Source organism: Malus domestica, chromosome 12 (genome assembly GCF_042453785.1).
Source record: "Malus domestica chromosome 12, GDT2T_hap1".
In the NCBI taxonomy this organism is placed as follows: domain Eukaryota; kingdom Viridiplantae; phylum Streptophyta; class Magnoliopsida; order Rosales; family Rosaceae; genus Malus; species Malus domestica.
In genome coordinates, this window is record NC_091672.1 from 7,990,806 (window position 1) to 8,012,590 (window position 21,785).

Consider the following 21,785-nt stretch of genomic DNA (forward strand, 5'->3'; position numbering starts at 1 on the left):
ATTCTATTTTTTTGAGTTTCGAGGGATTGTCTTGATTAATTTTCCTCGGGAGATGAAAGAAATGGATGAGAAAGACTATTAATTATATTTTTTAAATTTCGAGGGATCGTCTTGATTAATATTTTCGAATTTCGTGCGAACGTTTAGAGCCGATGTAATTTGCACATGCATAGAGGTTATGAGGTCATTGCCAAAGAAATGGTTATATACAATTACAAGTCATAGACCAACGGATACGATCATACCAACTCACATGCACCGGATCCTATCAAAACTCCAAATTTAAGCGATTTTGGGCAAGAGTAGTACTAGGATGGGTGACTTCCTGAGAAGTTCTCGTGTTGCATCCCCCCACCTCTTTTTTTTTTTTCATAATTCTTTTTTGCATATTTCTAGTGGCTTATTATTTTGTTATAGTTCTTTTTTGCGTATTTTTAGCGGCTTCTTTGTGGTGTGCGGTGTTTATTACCGAGTCTCGTGCTTGAGAGATGAAAAAAAGGAATGAGAAATACTATTAATTCTTTTTTTTTTTTTTTGAGTTTCGAGGGATCATCTTGATTAATATTCCTCGGGAGATGAAAGAAATGGATGAGAAAGACTATTAATTATATTTTTTAAATTTCGAGAGATCGTCTTGATTAATATTTTTGAATTTCGTGTGAACGTTTAGAGCCAATGTGATTTGCACATGCATAGAGGTTACGGGGTCGTGGGCAAAGAACTGGTTATATACAATTACAAGTCATAGACCAACGGATGCGATCATACTAACTCACATGCACTGAATCCCATCAAAACTCCAAATTTAAGCGAGTTTGGGCGAGAGTAGTACCAGGATGGGTGACCTCCTGGGAAGTTCTCGTGTTGCATCCCCCCACCTCTTTTTTATTTTTTTTATCTTTTCATAATTATTTTTTGCGTATTTTTAGCTGCTTATTATTTTGTCATAATTCTTTTTTGAGTATTTTTAGCGGCTTATTTGTGGCACGTGTCATTTATTACCGAGTCTTGTGCTTGAGAGATGAAAGAAAGGAATGGGAAAGACTATTAATTCTATTTTTTTTTAGTTTCGAGGGATTGTCTTGATTAATATTCCTCGGGAGACGAAAGAAATGAATGAGAAAGACGTTTAATTATATTTTTTAAATTTCAAGGGATTGTCTTGATTAATATTTTTGAATTTCGTGTGAACGTTTAGAAGAAAGTGGGGCTACTCTGCTGATTGGAAGAAAGTACTAGTCTTCTTTTGTCCAAAATTTGTACACTGCAGTGTGTACTGGTAATGAATCTATACTAGGAATGAATTTTTGAGAATTTGAGTGATTTTTTAGTAAACTAAAAAAAAAAAAAAGGACCTGTGGACTCGGCCCGAACTAGCCCATTTCAAACGGGCCGGGTTAGGTCTGGTTCCTATATTAGAAAATGTAATCCTTGGCTTGGTCTGGCTCGTCTCTTCTAAGTCCAGGTCCGGTCTGGTCCCTTCAAAATTCGGCTCGGCTCGGCCCGATCCGGCCTGTGCCCACTCCTATCTTAATGTACTCTTTTCCCTACGATTAGGAGCATTTATCCCACTGGGTTTTTGCTACCTAACTAGGTATTAACGAGGCACCCACCTTGGGTTGATCATTTCCCTGATGACGTCCCGTAGACGTTTCATTTGACTTTGCATTACTCATGCATTTTTCCTTAAACTATGGATTTTGTCCCTACTCGGGTTTTTGCCATAACCTTAGGGTTTTTCAGTGAGACTTACTACTTTATGCAAGGTCTTACCTTATTGAGAATAAGCGTTGTTCCCATAATTAGTGCCGACAAGTCGACTTCCTCAACTTCTGCATGATGCTGAAATCTACCTTGAGTATTTACACACTCAAAGGGGAGTGTTGTGAACTTTTCTAGTTTAAGTGTGATTGTGTAAATCATATATTAGATTTGATTCTAGTTATTCTTTCCTATATGAACTTGTATTCCTTGGGGATGAAGGAGTTATTCTCTCATTTTACTACTATAAATAAATGCACTACGTAGAGTGAATAACAAATCATCAACATATAATTCTTCTATAATTCTACAAACACATCTCTCCTCTCTCTACCCTTGCCGCCGGCCTTCTCCTTCTTGTCAGATAAAATAGCCACATTAAGACTAAGGATTCAAACGCGTGGTTGTATATTTTCAAATCTCTTTTAATAAATCAATGGAATTGGCAATGCAATGGCATCCATTGTGGACTTGCTTGATTTATTAATTCTCGAACGTCGAGCCCCACAAAAAAAAAAGGGCAAGCAGGTTCACGTTCACACTATCATTTTGTTTTTGTCTCCGTATTTTTTAAGATCTCAGACAAGAAAATCAAACAACTTGCCATAAAATAAAACTAAAATTCCTATTTACACGAGATAATCAAACAAGTTAACATTAAAAAAACTAGTCATCGTGGAGGGACTTTGAAGCTTGTGCTCTTTTGGCTGTTTAAATATAAAAATTCCCAGCTTTTGATTAACATATAATATTAACATAGTACTAGGTTGCCCTGCATTCAGCTGCGGGGTATGCACTCCACCAGTCCGAGAGTTATTTTCGTATTCTTGTCGTCGAAGTCTTATAATATATATGGCTCTCCTACATTACTATCTTCATGTTTTGTGTTAATAATATGATGTCAAGTACAAATTTTTATTCACATAACATTATATCATTAATTTAAGGTATATTTGTCGATATGAAAAAAAGGGAAGCAGGTTCACGTTCACACTATCATTTTGTTTTTGTCTCCGTATTTTTTTTAAGATCTCAGACAAGAAAATCAAACAACTTGCCATAAAATAAAACTAAAATTCCTATTTACACGAGAAAATCAAACAAGTTAACATTAAAAAAAACCAGTCATCGTGGAGGGACTTTGAAGCTTCTGCTCTTTTGGCTGTTTACCTATAAAAATTCCCAGCTTTTGCTAACATATAATATTAATATAGTACTAGGTTGCCCTTTATTCAGCTGCGGGTACGCACTCCACCAGTCCGAGAGTTATTTTTGTATTCTTGTCGTCGAAGTCTTATAATATATGTGACTCTCGTACATCATGTTTTGTGTTAATAATATAATATCAAATACAATTTTTTATTCACATAACATTATATCATTAATTTAAGGTATATTTGTCGATCTATCATCTGAATTTGTATAGAGCTGTTAATTTTTCCCTGTGAACTTTAATTTTAGTCAATTACCTCCTTAAACCTTTATAATTAGCTAATTTCCCCCATGAACTTTAATTTTAGTCTATTACCCCCTGAACTTTTATAAATAGCCAATTTCCCCTTGCTTTAGATTTTAAAAGTTTTCATCCATCTTGATCACGGAAACAACACATGACAACTGTATGAGGGCAAAAAGGATGAAACATTGGATGGATGAAAAATTGAATGAAAGTTTTTAAAATCTAACGCCAAAGGAGGAATTGGCTATTTATAACAGTTCAGGGGGTAATCGTCTAAAATTAAAGTTTAAGGAGGAAATTGGCTAATTTAAAAAGTTCATAGGGGTAATCGGCTAAAATTAAAGTTCAGACGAAAAATTGGCAGCTGCATACAAGTTCAGAGAACAAAGCAACAAATACCTCTTAATTTAATGATGCAGATGTACAATGTACTCGTAACAAGTTCAGAGAACAAAGCAACAAATAACTCTTAATTTAATGACTCTTAATTTAATGATGCAGATGTACAATGTACTCGTAACTACTCGTGTCATAAAAGTTGATGTCCTTGTATTGCGGTTCTGAGTCCGTTTACTTGTGATTCTTCGCAGCTATACCAAGCTAGCTAGTTCTGCAAACACTTCTAAGCAACAACTTGCCAAAGCTTCCATTAATTACCAGTTTGTTTGCTGGTGATTAGTCTCCAATGGCTGATCCCATGACCACCAAAACCTCGTCACCTTTGCCACCTTTTCCGACCCCTCCACTGAAATACGAGGTTTTCGTGAGTTTTAGAGGTTTGGACACTCGGAAAGGTTTCACTGACCATTTGTACAATGCTCTAGTTCGAGACGGGATCCACACTTTCAGGGATGAAGAACAACTCGAGAGCGGAAAACCCATCTCAAAGGAACTCGCCGAAGCAATCGCAGAATCGCAAATTTTCGTCGTTGTTCTTTCGAGAAACTACGCAACCTCCACATGGTGCCTGGATGAACTTGCAAGTATGGTTGAACTTGCGGCAAACGATGAGTCTAGACTGATTCTGCCGGTATTCTATGACGTGACACCGTCAGAAGTCCGAAAACAGACCGGAGTTTGTTTTGAAGAGGCGTTTGCTAAACATGAAAAAGATTTCGAAGGAGAAACAGAGAAGGTGACAAGGTGGAAGAGTTCACTGACTACAATAGCCGACCTTTCAGGATTTGATCTAAGACATTATAGGTATGTGGTGCTTCTGTTATGTATTTCATTTGTTTAGGTTGAAAATTTCTCATTTCAATATATGTTTTTCTTAATGTTTGTTTGACAACTATTTTAATTTTCGGTTTTTAGTTTTTGGTAGCTATTTTCGATTATCAATTAGTTCAATTTTGAAACTCGCAAAAATATAGCTCATTCGGTAACTATTTGGTTTGGTTTAATTTTTTATCTTTAAGATATAGGAAAAGTATATGATGAAAAGGAGAAACGAACACTACAAGAAAAACACCCTCTTTCCAGATGAAAGGATTTCTGTGAGCCAAATAAGGTTTCATCGCCTAATGTTCTGCCCTACACAAATTCATCTGATAAAACTTGTCACACAAACGTTTGCTCGATGAATTTTAAAACTTTGTCAGGCAAACATTATTTGCCCGATGAAATTACCAACGACAATTTTGTCGAGCCAAGTGAATTGACCAATTTGGGCTAACGAATCTAATTGTCCGACGACAATATTTGGTTGGTAAAACCTATTGATGAACTACAATGGTATCCTAAATGACGAAAATTTTACAATTTTGCCTAACGAATTTTCTACTATTTCGTTGCCCAAAGTTCTATTTTCTAGAAATTTATGTCCTGATGGTCATTCATCCTATATTTTTCTCTCCGTTTGTGAGAGCCTCTCTCTCCGTATGTGAGAGTTCTTCTCCCCTTTGTGTGAGTGCATCCAATCTTTGAAGCCAACTCTAGCTGTGGCTAGGGTTGGTGGCAGTCCCATGGTTCTCCTCTGTTTTTTTCTTTTCCTTTTCTTCTTGTTGTTTGCTTGCTTATCTTCCCTGTTTCTTTCCTCCTGCTATCATCACTATGTTGCCCTATTTTCCTTTTGATCCTACCATCTTAATTCCACATCACCCGTTTCCTCCATATCCATCTCCATCATTTTCATCAATGGGTTCGATCATATTTCCAAACATCTACAATTTCGATCGATTGCCATCTATTTTCTTTGTGATTCATCGCACAATCTTTGGAGGGTGTGTAGAGCTTCGGCTCTAGTGTTTACACCACCACCTTTGTTGGCTTGTGTTGGTCTTTCCCCCTGTTCGCCTTTGTTGGCGATGTTGGCCGTGAGATTTGTCTTGCCGCAGTCTTCGTGTAGCTACAAAGTCTGTAGCTTCTTTAATATGCGGCGGCGATCGTTGTTGTGGTGGTCTTGGAAGGATGCTGCAACCTTTCTCTTAATCAGATTTGGGGTTTGTGTTGGTGTGGTTGCAAGACATCGAAGGGGGCAACTAATCGGGTTGCTCGTGGCGTGGAGCGAGAAGTATGATGCGGCGGTGATGGCTACAAGGACTATAGTTTTGTTAGGGTTTTTTTGTATGCTGGGCTCCAAAACTGTCTTTGGGCCATTTTGTATTTTATGGTTCATCTTCTTTTTGGACTTCTCTTCTATTTGGACCTTTTGTTTTGTAATTAGTGGTGTTGGTAATAAATTTATCCTTTGACGAAAAAAAAAATCTATTTTCTAGAAGAAAAAAAATTCCTAAAGAAATTGTCATCGAGCAAGAAATTTGAAAAAAAAAAAAGGAAAAATGCATGCTCGACGGAAGTATTCGTTGGCCAAACTTTACAATTTCTTTTTTATTTATTTTATAATTCATAATTATAAATTATATTTGATTTAAATAAAAGAGAATTGTTATTAGCACTCCAAAAATCTCATTGGCACTCCAAACTTTCTATAATTAGAAAGAAAAATACATTTGTGAGGAGTGTAGAATGAGATTTTTGGAGTGCTAATAATAGTTCCCAAATAAAATAATTTGTTTTAATTATATTAATTTCAAAAGAAATCACAATATAAAAAAATAAGTGAAGCACATATCAATATAATAACCTAACGTTCCTTATGGCATAAGCTATAAATTGTAGCAAATAGAATGAGAACAAATTTAATTAAATGTTAAACAACAAAAATTGGCAACATAAACTATAACATCTCACATCGTCCAGGGGAGTGGATCTTGTAAGTCTTATATGTATATTCTCATCTCTACCTAGCACGAGGCCTTTTGGGAGTTCAATGGCTTCGGGTTCCATCAGAACTCCAAAGTTAAGCGAGTTCGTGCGAGAGCAATCCCATGATGGGTGACTCTATTTAATGTCAGCATATGTATTCAATGTCTCTCTTTTTTATTTATAATTTTATGGTGTTCATAAATTAAACTTTATGAAAATATTATAAATTTTAATTCTCATTATGGGAAGTATCTTATATAAGAAAATATTTTCGTAGAGATTTTTCTATACACTAATATTTTTGCATATTTTCTTGTGTGCCACAAATTCTTTATAATATATTTAGGTACGAACATTTCGGTACACTAGGTTGGTATAATATGTTTCGGTACGAACATTTCGGTATACTATTTTAGTATAATATATTTAGGTACTGACATTTTGGTACACTAGTTTAGTATCATATATTTAGGTAAAGAATTTTCGTGTACATTTATGTTTTTGCATATTTTCTTATGTGCCACTAATTCAGTACATATATTTAGGTACGAACATTTCGGTACACTAATTTAGTAAAATATATTATGATACAGACGTTTAGGTACACTAATTAGAGGAAGTAAAATCAAATTAATGAATTAAAATGTGTATAATAATGAATTTAAAATTTTATGTAATACATTAAATACGATATCTATTAAATATTAAAAAATATATATAATATAAATTTGATTAAGTACACATTAAATGACTAAAATCAATATCCAATCTAACACTAGATTTTTATTAAATTTTAATATTCTTCAAGAATTAAAGTTCAAAACCCCTAAATAAATACACATCCAATAATCATTATATTTCCAGGTTTATATTATAAAAATTAAGGTAATTTGATGGGCATTATATCAATCGTTTCTGAAACTTACATCAAAATCCGTAATCTGTCAAAAAAAATTGATTGATTTGTGTCAACTTGATAAAACCATCAAAATTCAATCTTTAATGTAATTCCTTAAAAGATTAGTTTGAATTACAGTGACATGCAAATAAACAACATAGCAAATTAATAAGACAAACGAGCCTGAAATTTTACTAATGTGTACCTTGAGCAACCGTGATTATATTTCTTGTGCCCAAAATTCTACGCTGCAAGATATTTCATATTTGAGCTTAGAATATAAAACACAACAAAAACCATCTCATATAGAAGTTAAAGAAATCCAGAACTTTTTTAGCAAGAAGTAAGCATATAACCATCATTTTTGAGTACACAGCAATGTGCCACTTTTAAACTAAACCAAATGGATTGCATCTTAGTCCAAATAAAATGGTCCTTAATTTGAATCAATAGAAGTTACATTTGGTCAAGAATCTTTAAGGCCAAACAACATATATGTCATGCTTCATTTCCTTAAAATTGGTACCCATATGAGATTTAATGGGGTTCATATCAGAAACATTTAAAACTTGAAGACGTAGAACTATCCTTCCCAATTTTTTGTAGGTATTTTTATATACTTATTTTTCTCTCTTTCCTTGTTTAGAAAAGGCAGGTTAATTCACCAAGAAACAAAAGGCACTTTATTTATGATTCAACGATATATTTACACTCAACTCAAATATGAAAGCTAAAAACCAAAACCTACAGATACACAGATAGATCATCAACCCATGCTTATCTTATATTTGAATACATGCTAAGTGATTGTGAAATTATTTAATGCCCAAAAACTGTATACTGAGAAACTAAATGATTGTAACCTGTTAACGAGTATGTTTTAACCCATATTCTACTGATCCCAAATACTTAACATTATGCTTCAACTGTTTGGCAGATACGAGACACAACCGATTGGACAGATAGTTGAACGTATTTTCGGTGAATTGAATAACACAAATCACATGTTGTCAAATGATCTAAAGGACTTCGTTGGTACGGATCAAGTAGATAAAATCGAATCCAACATGCGTTCGTCTATAGGGTCGGAAGAAGTTTGTATAATTGGGATTTGTGGGATGCCAGGAGTTGGTAAGAGTACCATTGCAAAAGCTCTTTCTCAAAGAATTCGCAATGAATTTGAAGGTTTCAGTTTCATTTCTAAGGTTGGAGAGATATCTAAAAAACAAAGTTTATTTCACATCCAAGAACAACTATGTGATCACTTATTGGATAGAAAAGTAACTACGAAGGATGTCAACAAAGTGATAAGTGAGAGATTGTGCCGCAAACGGGTTCTGATAATTCTCGACAACGTGGATGAATTAGAACAAATAGAAGCTGTAGCTGGAAAGGATGGCAAAAATTTTTATAACCGGTTTGGTAAGGGTAGCAGAATCATTGTAACCACAACAGATGAAACGCTGTTGACAAAGTATAAGCCAAAATTACTATACAAGGTTGAGAAACTTACTGACAAGGAAGCTCTTCTTCTCTTCTGCCGGAAAGCCTTCAACGAGGATTGTCCTATAAATGGCTATGAGAAATTGTCTTATGAATTTGTAGATCAATGTGATGGTCTTCCTTTGGCTCTTGAAGTGTTGGGTTCCTCCCTCCTGGAAAGAAGTGTGGAAGAATGGTCCAGCACGTTGGCTTCTTTGAAAGATCATAATTATTCAGGCGAGGAGAGAATTATTGGTACTCTTAAAGTAAGTTATTATGGATTAACGCATTCAGAACAGAAGAAAATGTTTTTGGACGTCGCATGTTTCTTCAATGGGGAGGATGTTTGTCGGGTAAAAAAGATATTTGAAAGTTGTGGCTACTATCCAGGTAGCAATATAAAGATTCTACGCGAGAAAAATTTGGTAAGCATCATAGGAGGAAAATTGTGGATGCATGATTTACTACAAAAAATGGGCAGAGAAATTGTTCGTGGAGAAAATGAAGAGAAGGGAAAACGCAGCAGATTGTGGCTTTGCACAGATGCCCTTCATGTAATAAAGAAATATAAGGTGAGAAGTTTAATGGAATGCTCATGTTTTTATCTCGATTAAAAAGTTGTCTAGTTATAATTTTAGAGGTAAGATACATACTTTATTTGAATTTGATTTTTTTTTATTGGATTTTCAATGCTGTGTTTTTTTTTTCCAATGGCTATAGGGGACAGATGCTGTTAAAGGCATTTTCTTAAGCTCGCCTAAGGAAGAGAAAGTACACTTGAAGAAAGACACATTCTTAAATATGGACGATCTAAAATTGTTGAAAATTCACAATGTGATATTTTCTGGATGCGTGGAGTCTCTTTCAGATGAGTTAAGGTTCTTGGAATGGCACGAATATCCTTTAAAATTGCTGCCTTCAAGTTTTGAACCCGAAAACCTTGTTGAACTGCACTTGCCTGGAAGCAAAATAGAGAAATTATGGGAGGAATTTGAGAAGGTAATAATGTTTATATACTCCATGTATTTCTTATTGCTGAATTTATTTGACAAATATAAGGCTTTCGGAGAATGCTACTTATACTTAAACATATACATTTTCCTCCCTTTTTCTTTACAGCCTTTGGAAACGTTGGTAATACTCAACCTTACTGATTGTGAAAAGTTGATCGAGACCCCCGACTTCGGCAAAGTCCCAAACCTTGAGCAGCTAATCCTTAAAGGTTGCACATGCTTGTCTGAGGTTCCCGATATAATCAACTTGAGATCTCTTATGACTTTCATTCTTTCGGGATGTTCCAGACTTGAAAAGCTTCCAGAGATTGGAGAAGACATGAAACAATTAAGGGAACTGTATTTAGATGGGACAGCTATAGAAGTGCTACCGACATCAATCAAGCATCTGACCGGACTTACTGTGCTCAATCTCAAAGACTGCAAGAACCTTTTGAGTCTGCCTGACATCATTTGTACTAGTTTGACATCCCTTCAAACTTTGACCATCTCAGGGTGTGCGAATCTTAAAGAGTTGCCAGAAAACCTTGGTTGTTTAAACTGTTTACTGGAGCTTGATGCAAGCGGGACAGCTATAAAACAGCTACCAGCATCAATCAAGGATCTGACCAGGCTTAGCAAGCTTTATCTCAGATATTGCAAAAACCTTTGCAGTTTGCCAGCAACCATTTGTACTAGTTTGACGTTACTTCAAATTCTCAACCTCTCAGGGTGTTCGAATCTTGACGAGTTGCCAGAGAACTTGGGGAGTTTAGAATGTTTACAGGAGCTTTATGCTGGCGGGACTGCTATAAGTGAAGTACCTGAAAGCATCTCTCAACTTTCTCAACTTGGAGAACTTGTATTGGATGATTGTAGCAAGCTTCGGTCCTGGCCAAGACTTCCATTTAGTATAAGATGGGTAAGGGCACATAATTGTCCCTTGTTGGAGGGAGCACATTCAGATAAAATAATGGTATGGAATTCAACTGCTGCTGGATTTAGTTTTATAGATCGCCGAAGTGATAAAACCAAAGGTCAGGCATATTGGCTACCGCCTAAATATCTTTTGAGGGAGTCCTATCAAACATACTTTGAGGTCCTCTCTCTCTCTCTCTCTCCATCCACCTTTCTAATTAGCTGTTTTTTTTTTTTTTTTTTTTTAACTTATCTCGCTTCTATTTTACAGGATTCAATTCATCGCAGTACTATGTTAGAATATTCTTATCGATCAAATAAAATTCCAGCATGGTTGAGCCGTCAGAGTACTGAATCCAGTGTAGCAATCCCACTGCCTCGTGATGTTGATGGTATAAGTAAATGGATGGGACTTGCTCTATGTTTTGTCTGTGTAGCTGCACAGAAGCATGATAATTTGGAAGATGAGCCAGAATTTGATGAGAAATCGCAATCAAACCTCACTCGCAATTTCCGCATTGATCTCTATACAACTGAAGATCCTCATGAACGTCCCCAAGTGCTTAATTACGGTGATCTTGATTTCACTGGACCATTTATACATTGGTTGTATATACCACGAACTGGCCTTGAAGAATGTTCAAATAAACGCTTCATCCGAGCTTTGATTACACCTGATAGCCCAGAAGTAAAAGTGAAAGAGTGTGGGGCGAGTCAAATAAACTCGGAACACGTGACCACATTTGTCAGTAAAATGATTAAGCACAATAAAAATTTCTGTAACGGCCATCAGCCTGAAGAAGAAGACGAAAACGAAGATGGTATGAGAAGTGTTCCGTCGACAAGTGGGGTTCAAATTCAACAAGAATTACAAAAAGAAGAAACTACTAGTTCAACTCCCATTGTAGGTCAATTGAGAAGAAACGTAGTGTCATTGCTTGAAAAACTATTTGAGGTACTCTCTCTCTCTCTCTCTCTCTCTCTCTCTCTCTCTCTCTCATACGCACACAACAAAAATGACAACTTGATTACTGATATCATGAGTGTGAATGCATGTATAGGGATTGCGGAGGGGCCTGCCAAATATCCACGATTATGGTTTTATTTTTTCTCGACGAGAAAAATTACAATGGTTCAGTGAACAGAGCACTACGTCTGCATGCACGGTCAACTTAACTCTACCTCCGTATCTGCATAATGATGAGAAATGGGCGGGACTTTCTCTATATGTTGTTTGCAGTCTGCCTCAAGGTGTTCAATTTGGCCGCATTTACTATGAGTGTCATTTGTATACACCTATTGAAGCTGTGGGTGTGGAAGCACTGATGCATCGACTAATGTTATGGTCCCCGTTGGATAACAATGTGGGGTCACATCGACTCCTTATTGTTCATATACCACGAGTACGTTTTCCGGAACGCTTGAATCGGTGTCGCTTCATTCAAGCTTTATTTGGATGTAGAACTCCAGGTGTGAAGGTTGAAATGTGCGGGATGCGTCTAGTATACGACCAAGACTTGAAAGGGTTAATCCAAACAATAACCCATTGCACCACCACAACGGGTCGCCCTGTTTACTACGGAACTGGTGATTTTACAGATACCAAGAAATATAATGGAATTAGTTTGGGATGTACAAGTTTGTTAATGAATTTTCTTGAAGCAGCCAAATCCACGGAGCACAGCTCAGTGAGCGAAGTTTGTCCTCGTTTCATGCCACTTGATTTTCGCCCAAAAACTGACTCTGCTGAGGAATCTCAACAAGAAAGAAAAAGAACATCAGCTTGTCAGGATGAAGCAACAGGAAGTAATTGGGACTTTCTACGACGGGAGATTGCTCTTTCTTTAGGAATTAATTACGAATTTCTACAGCAGGAGATTGTTTGTTCTTATGGTCATGCCAACAATATAAGCTTGGATCAGAGTCGGCTCCTGGTAAAATTATAGTTTGAGTTTTGGCGCTCTTTCTGTGTGTGTGTGTGTGTGTGTGTGTGTGTGTGTGTGTGTGTATATCTACCAATATATATGTATAAATATTCATCTATCCTATCTCTCATGTTTTGCAGGACTTCGACCGTGACTTGATATATAATTCTTGTTTCCCTCCCAATGAGATTATAGACTGGTTCGAGGGTAAAAGCAGAGATCACTCTGTAAAAGTCTCTCTACCACCAAATCTATGTGAAGACACCAATTGGAGGGGACTAGCTTTATGTGCATACTTTTCAGTCCTCGACCATTCAACTACCGACCATGAAAATTTGGATCTCGATATTTCTCACAATCTTACATGTCTTTTAGAAACTGATAAAGGTTCTCTGGATTCTCCCCATAGCTATTGCACCCCCAAGCAAGAATTCAAGTGGTTGAATCGTATGGGAGGATTCATTTGGTTGTCCTATATACCACGATGTTGGTTTTCGAATCAGTTGAATGAAGGAGGGCACCTGGAGGCTTCAATTGTAAGCGATTGTGGAAGCTTGGGTGTGCATAGGTGTGGGCTCCGTCTTATATATCTGAAAGATGAAGAAGGGCTCAAGGAGACCATAATGCACTGCATGACTTCCTTGTCTGATATTAATGAAGGGGAAGAAAAACAAAACCAGGACTGTGAGGTAGGATCATCTAGTATTACAGGCGTCGACATTGTAAATCCTCATCTTGAGAAATCAGAGCAGCCCAGTGATAAGAAATGGGTAGGGTTCCCTCTCTCTCTCTCTCTCTCTCTCTCTCTCTCTCTCTCTCTCTCTCTCTCACACACACACACGCATATATATATTTAAACGTATATCTCACACCTTGTCTATCCTCTACAGATTTTTGACTGTTATTCGATCTATAATGCTTGTTTCCCTTCAAGCATCAGTCTAGAGTGGTTTGGGGATCAGAGCAATGGTTCCTCGGTAATAATTCCACTACCACCAAATTTGTATAGTGACACTAATTGGAAAGGATTGGCTCTACGTGCTTACTTCTCCGTTGGGGAAAATCCAACTGCTGAGCTAGACAATTTGAATCGAGATATTCCCCACCATCTGATATGTCATTTGGAATCAGAAAGAGGTACAATAGAACCTCTCCATGACTACTGCACCACCAATGAAGAATTCCAGTGGTTATATTTCGGGGGATTCATTTGGGTAGCTTATATACCACGAGCATCATTTTTGGATCAGTTGAATGGATGCAGTATCCTGAAGGCTTCAATTGCAAGCGATCATGAAGCATGTAATGTGCATAGTTGTGGGCTAGGCCTTGTAAATCAGCATGATCAGGAAGAGTTTGAGGAGGCCTTATTTCACAATATGATGTTGTTGTCAGATAAGAAGGGCAAAAATAAGCAATGCGCTGAGGGTAACTCGGAATCATCTAGTAGATGTAGCAGCTACATTACGAAACCTCATCTTGAAAGATTAGTAAAGCCGAGTCACAGAAAATGGGTATGATTTTCTTTATACTCTCTCGCTCTCTTCCCACACACATTTATAATTATTTACACACCTGAACTATTTGCAGAAATTCTATGTGCAGGACATCCTCTTATGCATTAAGAAATATTTTCTAATTAATTCTCTTCAACTTTGATCCCATTTGGTTGATTATTTAGGGTATATATGTTAGTGTGAAATATTCATCTGAGTTATGCAAAGATGGTGATAAGAAAAGGATTGTGGGATGCAAAAGGAATGAATGTTCTTCTTCTCTACTGCAAAAATGGCAGAGAGGATATATTTCACTTAATGGAAGAAATGAGCATGCACGTGTGCACTTCACAACTGTTTTTGCCTTAGCTGGATCCATACACATCACATTTGATCTCAGCCACACATCTAGCTAACTTCTAGGATTGCTACACATGGATATTTTGGCCTTACATAATGGAGCCTCACACTTGTCATTCTATAAGACTAAGTGCATACACAATTAACATTGAAGACTTCTTACTTACTAATCAGCTCATTACTTACAATTCTACACTCCCCTTTAAGTTTTGAGCTGATTTCACTCCAAGTTTATTCCTGAGATAGCAGAACCGGTCCTTAGCCAATGACTTTGTGAAGATATCTGCTAGTTGCTCATTTGTAGGACAGTAAACAAGATCAATGATTCCTTCCTGTAAAGCATCCTTGATGAAGTGATATCTTCGATCAATATGCTTAGTTTTCTGATGAAACACAGGGTTCTTTGTGATGGCAATTGCAGCAATATTATCACACTGAAGAGGAGTATTGAAGAGAAGTAGCCTTAGTTTGGAATTCACCAAAGTGCTCTAACACAAATTTGAGCCAAATTGCTTGTGCAATTGCCTCTGATGCACTAATATACTCTGCTTCAGCAGTAGAGAGCTACACAGTTCTGTTTGATTGAAGCCCAAGAGAAAATCCCACTACCAAAAGAGAAAGCATACCCTGTGGTGCTTTTACTGTCATCAATTGAGCTACCCCAATCACTGTAACATCCCACATCGCCCAGGGGAGTGATCCTTAAATGTATATTCCCATCCCTACCTAGCACGAGGCCTTTTGGGAGCTCACTGGCTTCGGGTTCCATCGGAACTCCGAAGTTAAGCGAGTAGTACGCAAGACCAATCCCATGATGGGTGACCCACTGGGAAGTTCTCATGTGAGTTCCCAGAAACAAAAATTGTGAGGGCGTAGTCGAGGCCCAAAGCGGACAATATCGTGCTACGATGGTGGAGTGGGCCCGAGAAGTGATCCGCCCCGGGCCGGGATTTGACAGTCACTATCACAGTAACCAATTAGAATTGCATTTCTTCCCTTCACATATTCCAAACCATAGTCAAGTGTTCTTTTGATATACCTGAGAACTCTTTTGGCAGTTCCATAGTGTTTATTGGTGGGGCAGTGCATAAATCTTGCCAATAAGCTTGCTGCATACATTATATCCGGCCTTGTAGCAGTGAGATATAATAAGTTTCCCATGATCTTCCTATATTGTTCTTCATTTGCTGAACCACTGCCATCATCTTTACTAAGCTTCTCAGTTGTAACCAAAGGTGTAGCAACATATTTACACTCACTCAAGCCAAATTTGTTCAACAAAGATATAGCATACTTTCCTTGATGAATAAAAATGCTTGTGTGTGTTTGGATGACTCATATTCCCAGAAAATGATGCAAGAGCCCTAAATATGTCATTTCATACTTTGTCATCATGTCTCTCTTAAATTCCTCCAACATTGGTTGACCGTGTACACAATGTCATCTACATATAGAGATACAATCAGAATTTCTGTTTCTCCTCTGGTTTTAGTATATAGAGTGCCTTCACTTTGACTCTTTTCAAATCCACATTGAGGAAAGTAAGAGTCAATTTCACTATACCAGGCCCTTGGTGCCTGTTTTAAGCCATACAAAGCTTTATGAAGCTTGTACACTTTGTCTTCATTCCCCTTGATCACAAAACCATTTGGTTGTTCTACATAAACCTTCTCTTCAAAAACTCCATTCAGAAAAGCAGACTTGACATCAAGTTGGTATAGTTTCCAATTCTTCTGTGCTGCCAATGCAACTAGTGTTCGAATTGTATCGAGTTTAGCCACAGGTGCAAAAGTCTCATTATAGTCAACACCTAGTTTCTGAGCATATCCCTTGGCTACCAGCCTTGCTTTATTCTTCTGCATTGATCCATCAAGGTTAAGCTTGGTCTTGAACACCTATTTAACCCCAATTATAGGTTTATCAGTTGGTTTGTCCACTAGCTCCCATGATGCATTCTTTTCAATCATTTGCAATTCATCTTTCATAGCTATCATCCATGATTCATCCTTAGCTACCTCATCAAACTTTTCAGGTTCCATAATGCAGAGATTGCATTGAGTTAGAACATCATCCAGGTTCCTCCACCTCAATGGAGTGTGATCAAAGGCTTGAGACTTTCTCATACTGCTACTTATATCACTTGCTAATTCATGGGAAGACAACAAGCTTGGTGATTGAGTATGGTCCTGACCTTCAGGAGTTTCTCCAAGTGATGTACTCTTAGGCATCTCAGATAGCTCATCATGATTAAGCACAGTTACATAATTCTCAGAGACCTTCTTCCACTCCCAAGCTGCATTTTCATCAAACACAACATCTCTCGAGAGTATAAGTTTCTTAGTAAGAGGATCATACACTATGTACCCCTTTTCACAAGTGGCATAACCCACAAATATGCCCTTAACACTCTTTGCATCTAGTTTCTGTCTCAACTCACTTGATATGTGTACATAGCACAAATAACCAAAGATTTTGAGATGTGCAATCCCTGGTTTTCGACCATTGAATACTTCAAAATGAGTTATATCTCTGAGAGCTCTTGTAAGACACATATTCAGTATGTAGACAGTTGTGTGTACAGATTCTGCCCACAAATAGTAAGGTAATCCTTTATCATGAAGCATAGCTTTTTCCATTTCAACTACCGTTCTGTTCTTTCTCTCTACAACTCCATTCTGTTGTGGAGTATAGGCCATAGAGGGTTGTCTTTAAATACCCTCATCTTCACACAACTTGTTAAACTCACAAGATGTGAATTCACCCCCTTTGTCACTTCTTAGACACTTCACTTTGAAACCACTTTGTAGCTCTACCATGGATTTGAACTTTCTAAAACAATTCAATGCATCTGACTTGTATCTGAGAAAATAAACACACATCATTCTTGTGCAGTCATCTACAAGAAGCATGAAATATTTATTACCAGCTATGGACTCATTTTGTATAGGTCCACATAAATCCACATGAATCAACTTTAGTGGATTGCTTACTCTCCATGCCTGATTCTTTGCGAACCACTCTCTATGTTGCTTTCCAAGCTAACAACCTTCACACACTTCATCAACTTCTTCTAAGTATGGAAGTCCATGCACCATTTCCTTCTCTTTGAGTTGTTTTAACCCCTTTAGATGCAGATGGCCTAGCCTTTTGTGCCAGGTCCAAGTAGAATGAGACAAACTTGTTTTCAAGGCTATATGATCATCAGGTAATAGTGCTAAAGGATAACATCTATTCCTCTTCATTTCTACTTTGATTACAAGACATTATAGTGAATGACTATAAAAAATGCTACACATTTTTCCTCCAAACAACAAATAATACCCATGCTTATCCATTTGTCTTACACTCAGTAAGTTCTCCTTCAATCCAAGTAGATAAATTACCTCCTTGATGTATTTTCTGCCCTTACAAGTATCAATTACTAGTGTTCCCATTCCAGCTACATTCATAAGCTCACCAGTTGGCATTTGTACTTTGCCTACCACATTTGTCCTTATATCAACCAATAACTTCTCATTTCCAGTCATGTGGTTGCTACAGCCATTGTCAATATACCATTCACCATTGTCAATTGATCCATAAATAGTGTTATTTGCATAAAACAAGTTCCCTGTCACCTCTATTTGATTAGCACTGTTAGCTTTTTGTACTGATTTGCATGCAGTACACTCTCAAGCCCAGTGTCCAAACTTTTCATAGTTATAGCATTTAGGCTTCCCCTTATATCTACACTCACCAAAGTAAAACTTAGAGCATACCCTGCATTGTGGTTTTGTAACTGTCGAACCCATTAATTGTGCATTTTGTGCAGGACTAGCATGAAATTTCTTTTGAAACTTGGGTTTTGAATCCCATTTCTTGCCCTTAGAATTCCAATTCTTCTGAAACTGAGATGAACCAGATTGAACTCCACTTATATTCTGTCCATTTGGACTCACTGAGGGAGATGTAAATGCCTTCCCAGTAGTATCAACAATATGCAGATCAAACCGTTGTTCTTGGCTCTTTAAGATTGCAATTACCTCCTGCAAGTCTACAGTCTCCAAGCATTTTGTATTTTCTATAACCAAATAGATAGGATCATATGGTTTACTTAAACTAATAAGAACCTTTTGCACAAGTCTCTCATTAGAAAGAGATTCACCAAATGTTTTCATCTGATTAATTAAATCATTCAACCTTGTAAGATAACCAGATAGAGATTCATCATCTCGCATCCTAGCATATTCAAATTCTCGTCTAAGATTTTGAAGTTTTACCGATCTAATCTGATCACTACCGTGGTATTCTCCATACAACAGATCCCATGCCATCTTAGCTAAATCAGCATTGGCAATCCGAGGAAAGATCTGGTCAGAGACTGCATTTTGTATGATTCCTAAAGTCTTCGCATCCCTCATGAACACAGTAGTCATTTCTTCATCGACTGCATCTTCTGATGACCCTTCAGCTTCCTTCTTCTTCTTTGAGTCGGGGGTTGTAATCCCCTTTTCTATTAGATTCCATAACCCAAGAGATTTGAAAACCGTTACCATCTTAATTCTCCAGAACTCATAGTCCTCACCGGAGAAGATTGGCCTGAATGTTGATTTCTCTTCTCAGATAAATTTTGAATTTCGGCGACCTTCACCGAGCTTCGAGTTAACTCAGTGGCTTCACAGATTCACACCCAGATTCAATTGATAGAACCTGGCTCTGATACCATGTTAGTGTGAAATATTTATCTGAGTTATGCAAAGATGGTGATAAGAAAAGGATTGTGGGATGCAAAAGGAATGAATATTCTTCTTCTCTACTGCAAAAATGGCAGAGAGGATATATTTCACTTAATGGAAGAAATGAGCACGTACGTGTGCACTTCACAACCGTTTTTGCCTTAGCTGGATCCACACACATCGCATTTGATCTCAGCCACACATCTAGCTAACTTCTAGGATCACTACATAGGGCTATTTTAGCCTTACATAATGGAGCCTCACACTTGTCATTCTATAAGACTAAGTGCATACACAATTAACATTAAAGACTTCTTATTTGCTAATCAGCTCATTACTTACAATTCTACAATATAATGGTCCTTTAGGTTTTTAATATCACACTTTGCTCCTCACATCAACGTGATTAACTAATACGAGATTAGAAACCTAAAGTCTAAGGTCTAAATGATGATTCCATAGCATAAAACAATCAAGCTTGTCAATAATGGGATCAAAGTAGGATTATTGAGTAGAAGAGAGGTTTTCTCACTCGTCAAAGACAAGACATCTTGCACAAACTCAAACTGAATTATATACACATGTACATATATCTACATATCTGACTCCTTGTCTCTCCTCCTTTACAGGACTTCGATCGTTTCTCTGTATACAATTCATGTTTCCCTTCAAACATAGATCTAGAGTGGTTTGGCCATCAAAGCAATGACTACTCGCTAACAATCAGTTTGCCACAAAATCTAAACATGGACAGTAATTGGCTAGGATTGGCTGTATGTGCAAACTTTGCAATCCTGGAGCATCTGACTTCTGAGATTGACAATTTGGATATCCCAGCAATTTCTCACAACCTTAGTTGTCATTTTGAATCGGACAAAGGGAATTCTCTGCATCACTACTGCACAAGCAAAGAAGAATTCATGTGGTTGCATCTAGGAGGATTCGTTTGGGTATCCTACATACCACGAGCGTGGTTTTCAGATCAGTTGAATGAATGCAGTTCCCTAGAAGCTTCAGTCGTAAGCGATCACGAGGCCTTCAGTGTCCATAAGTGTGGTCTCCGCCTACTATACCAGTATGATGAAGAAGAGTTTACTCAGGCCATATTGCAGTATATGACGTCATTGTGCGATAAGAAAGGGAAAAATAAGCAAACACCCTCATAAGGGTGAGACAGGAATGATCATGTAGTAGAACTCACAAAGCAGCATTGAGGAACATCACCAATAAAGAAAGGCTTGTCAATGTCACTAATAATTTCTCCCCTTCCGCAGACGTGGGTGTAGCTACATTCGCTAGAGCAGATATGCTCCCTATGATGCAAGAAATATATATGCGAGATAACAAGAAGAAAACACGGGGGAGGGTTTATAAATTGGAAGAATAAATAAGAAAGATGCAAGGGAGGAAGAAGAAAACACGGGGATGGTATATAAAGGCCACCAATCTGTCGCCTAAAACTGACATCAGGTTTCAAAATATTTTTAAAAAATTAAAACCTATGTCGGATACAACCAACACTGGCTTTGAAAATATTTAAAAACTATCATTAGGGTCGAGTAGAAGCGACACTAGTCTTCTTTTAACCAACGCTAACGTTTTGTCGGTTACAACCGACCCCGTGTTTCAAAATATTTAAAAAAAATTAAAACCTATGTTGGCTACAACTGACACCGGCTTTGAAAAGAATTTAAAAACAATCATTAGTGTTGGCCAAAAGTGACGCTAGTCTTCTTTTATCCGATGCTAACGTTATGTCGGTTAAAAGCGACACGTTTTTTTTTATGCGACGCCACTATTAAAAAATATTAAAATATATGTCGGTTATAAGCGACATTAACAGTTTATGTCGGTTACTACCGACAGTAATTCCGATAGCATGTTAAGTAGGTATCGAAATGTCTTATCTACCACTATATTACATAAAATCGACACCAACCACCGACACAATAAGGTCCTTTTGTAGTTGGTATATCCAGTTTCTTCACGCCAAAAGAGAGGAGGTTCCTAAATTCTTGCTAAATGATGTCTCAGATTTTTAATTTAAGAACAATACTGATTGTTCAAGATAATAAGAATTTGAATTTAAAGATATTAATCTTGTAAATTTAAAGATTTGAATTACATTATTACACTAGTTCCTCATTTAATTTGTCGATTTGGAAAACTAAAATTAGAATTCACTATTGTTCACCTAGGCTATTAAGATGGTCGACAACTATAAACTTCTGAACTCAAGACCCCTACGATCAACTATAAATCATGAATGAATTGTTTTTCTGAACTCAACATATTGTAAGTTTTAAACGCCCTCTTTTCATAACAAATTTGTAACGTACCAGGAGTTTATTACATTAGTGAATCTTATGTTGACACATAGGCCTTGTTTGGCACGCCGTATAAAGCATCAGAAAGGATAAATAATACGAGAGCAGTTGTTTGGTGCACTCTTGTACTAAATAAGCACCCGCTTAATTATCCGGCCCATCAAATTTTATACGGTTGACACCGTACTATTAAAACAGCCCAAAAGCTCGGGATAATTAGTCGGGGCGCTGTCCTCTCCAACTTC

General features: G+C 37.1%; 1 protein-coding gene, 1 non-coding gene and 1 pseudogene across 2 annotated transcripts; all 3 read left to right on the forward strand.

The window, feature by feature from the left end:
• Nucleotides 1-231: 231 nt before the first annotated feature.
• On the forward strand, nucleotides 232-350 carry LOC114820306 (5S ribosomal RNA; annotated as a pseudogene).
• Nucleotides 351-754: 404 nt separating this feature from the next.
• On the forward strand, nucleotides 755-873 carry LOC114820259 (5S ribosomal RNA). The gene has a single exon (XR_003767754.1). It is a non-coding gene; the product is annotated as a 5S ribosomal RNA (ribosomal RNA).
• Nucleotides 874-3,695: 2,822 nt separating this feature from the next.
• Nucleotides 3,696-20,470, forward strand: LOC103449735 (disease resistance protein RPS4-like). The gene is made up of 9 exons (XM_029090680.2): nucleotides 3,696-4,423; nucleotides 8,263-9,379; nucleotides 9,528-9,806; nucleotides 9,927-10,898; nucleotides 10,989-11,672; nucleotides 11,779-12,651; nucleotides 12,783-13,412; nucleotides 13,533-14,156; nucleotides 19,843-20,470. Exons 1-9 carry the CDS (start codon nucleotides 3,906-3,908, stop codon nucleotides 20,377-20,379), a joined length of 6,234 nt encoding a protein of 2,077 aa, XP_028946513.1. The 5' UTR covers nucleotides 3,696-3,905; the 3' UTR covers nucleotides 20,380-20,470.
• The last annotated feature ends 1,315 nt before the right edge of the window (nucleotides 20,471-21,785 follow it).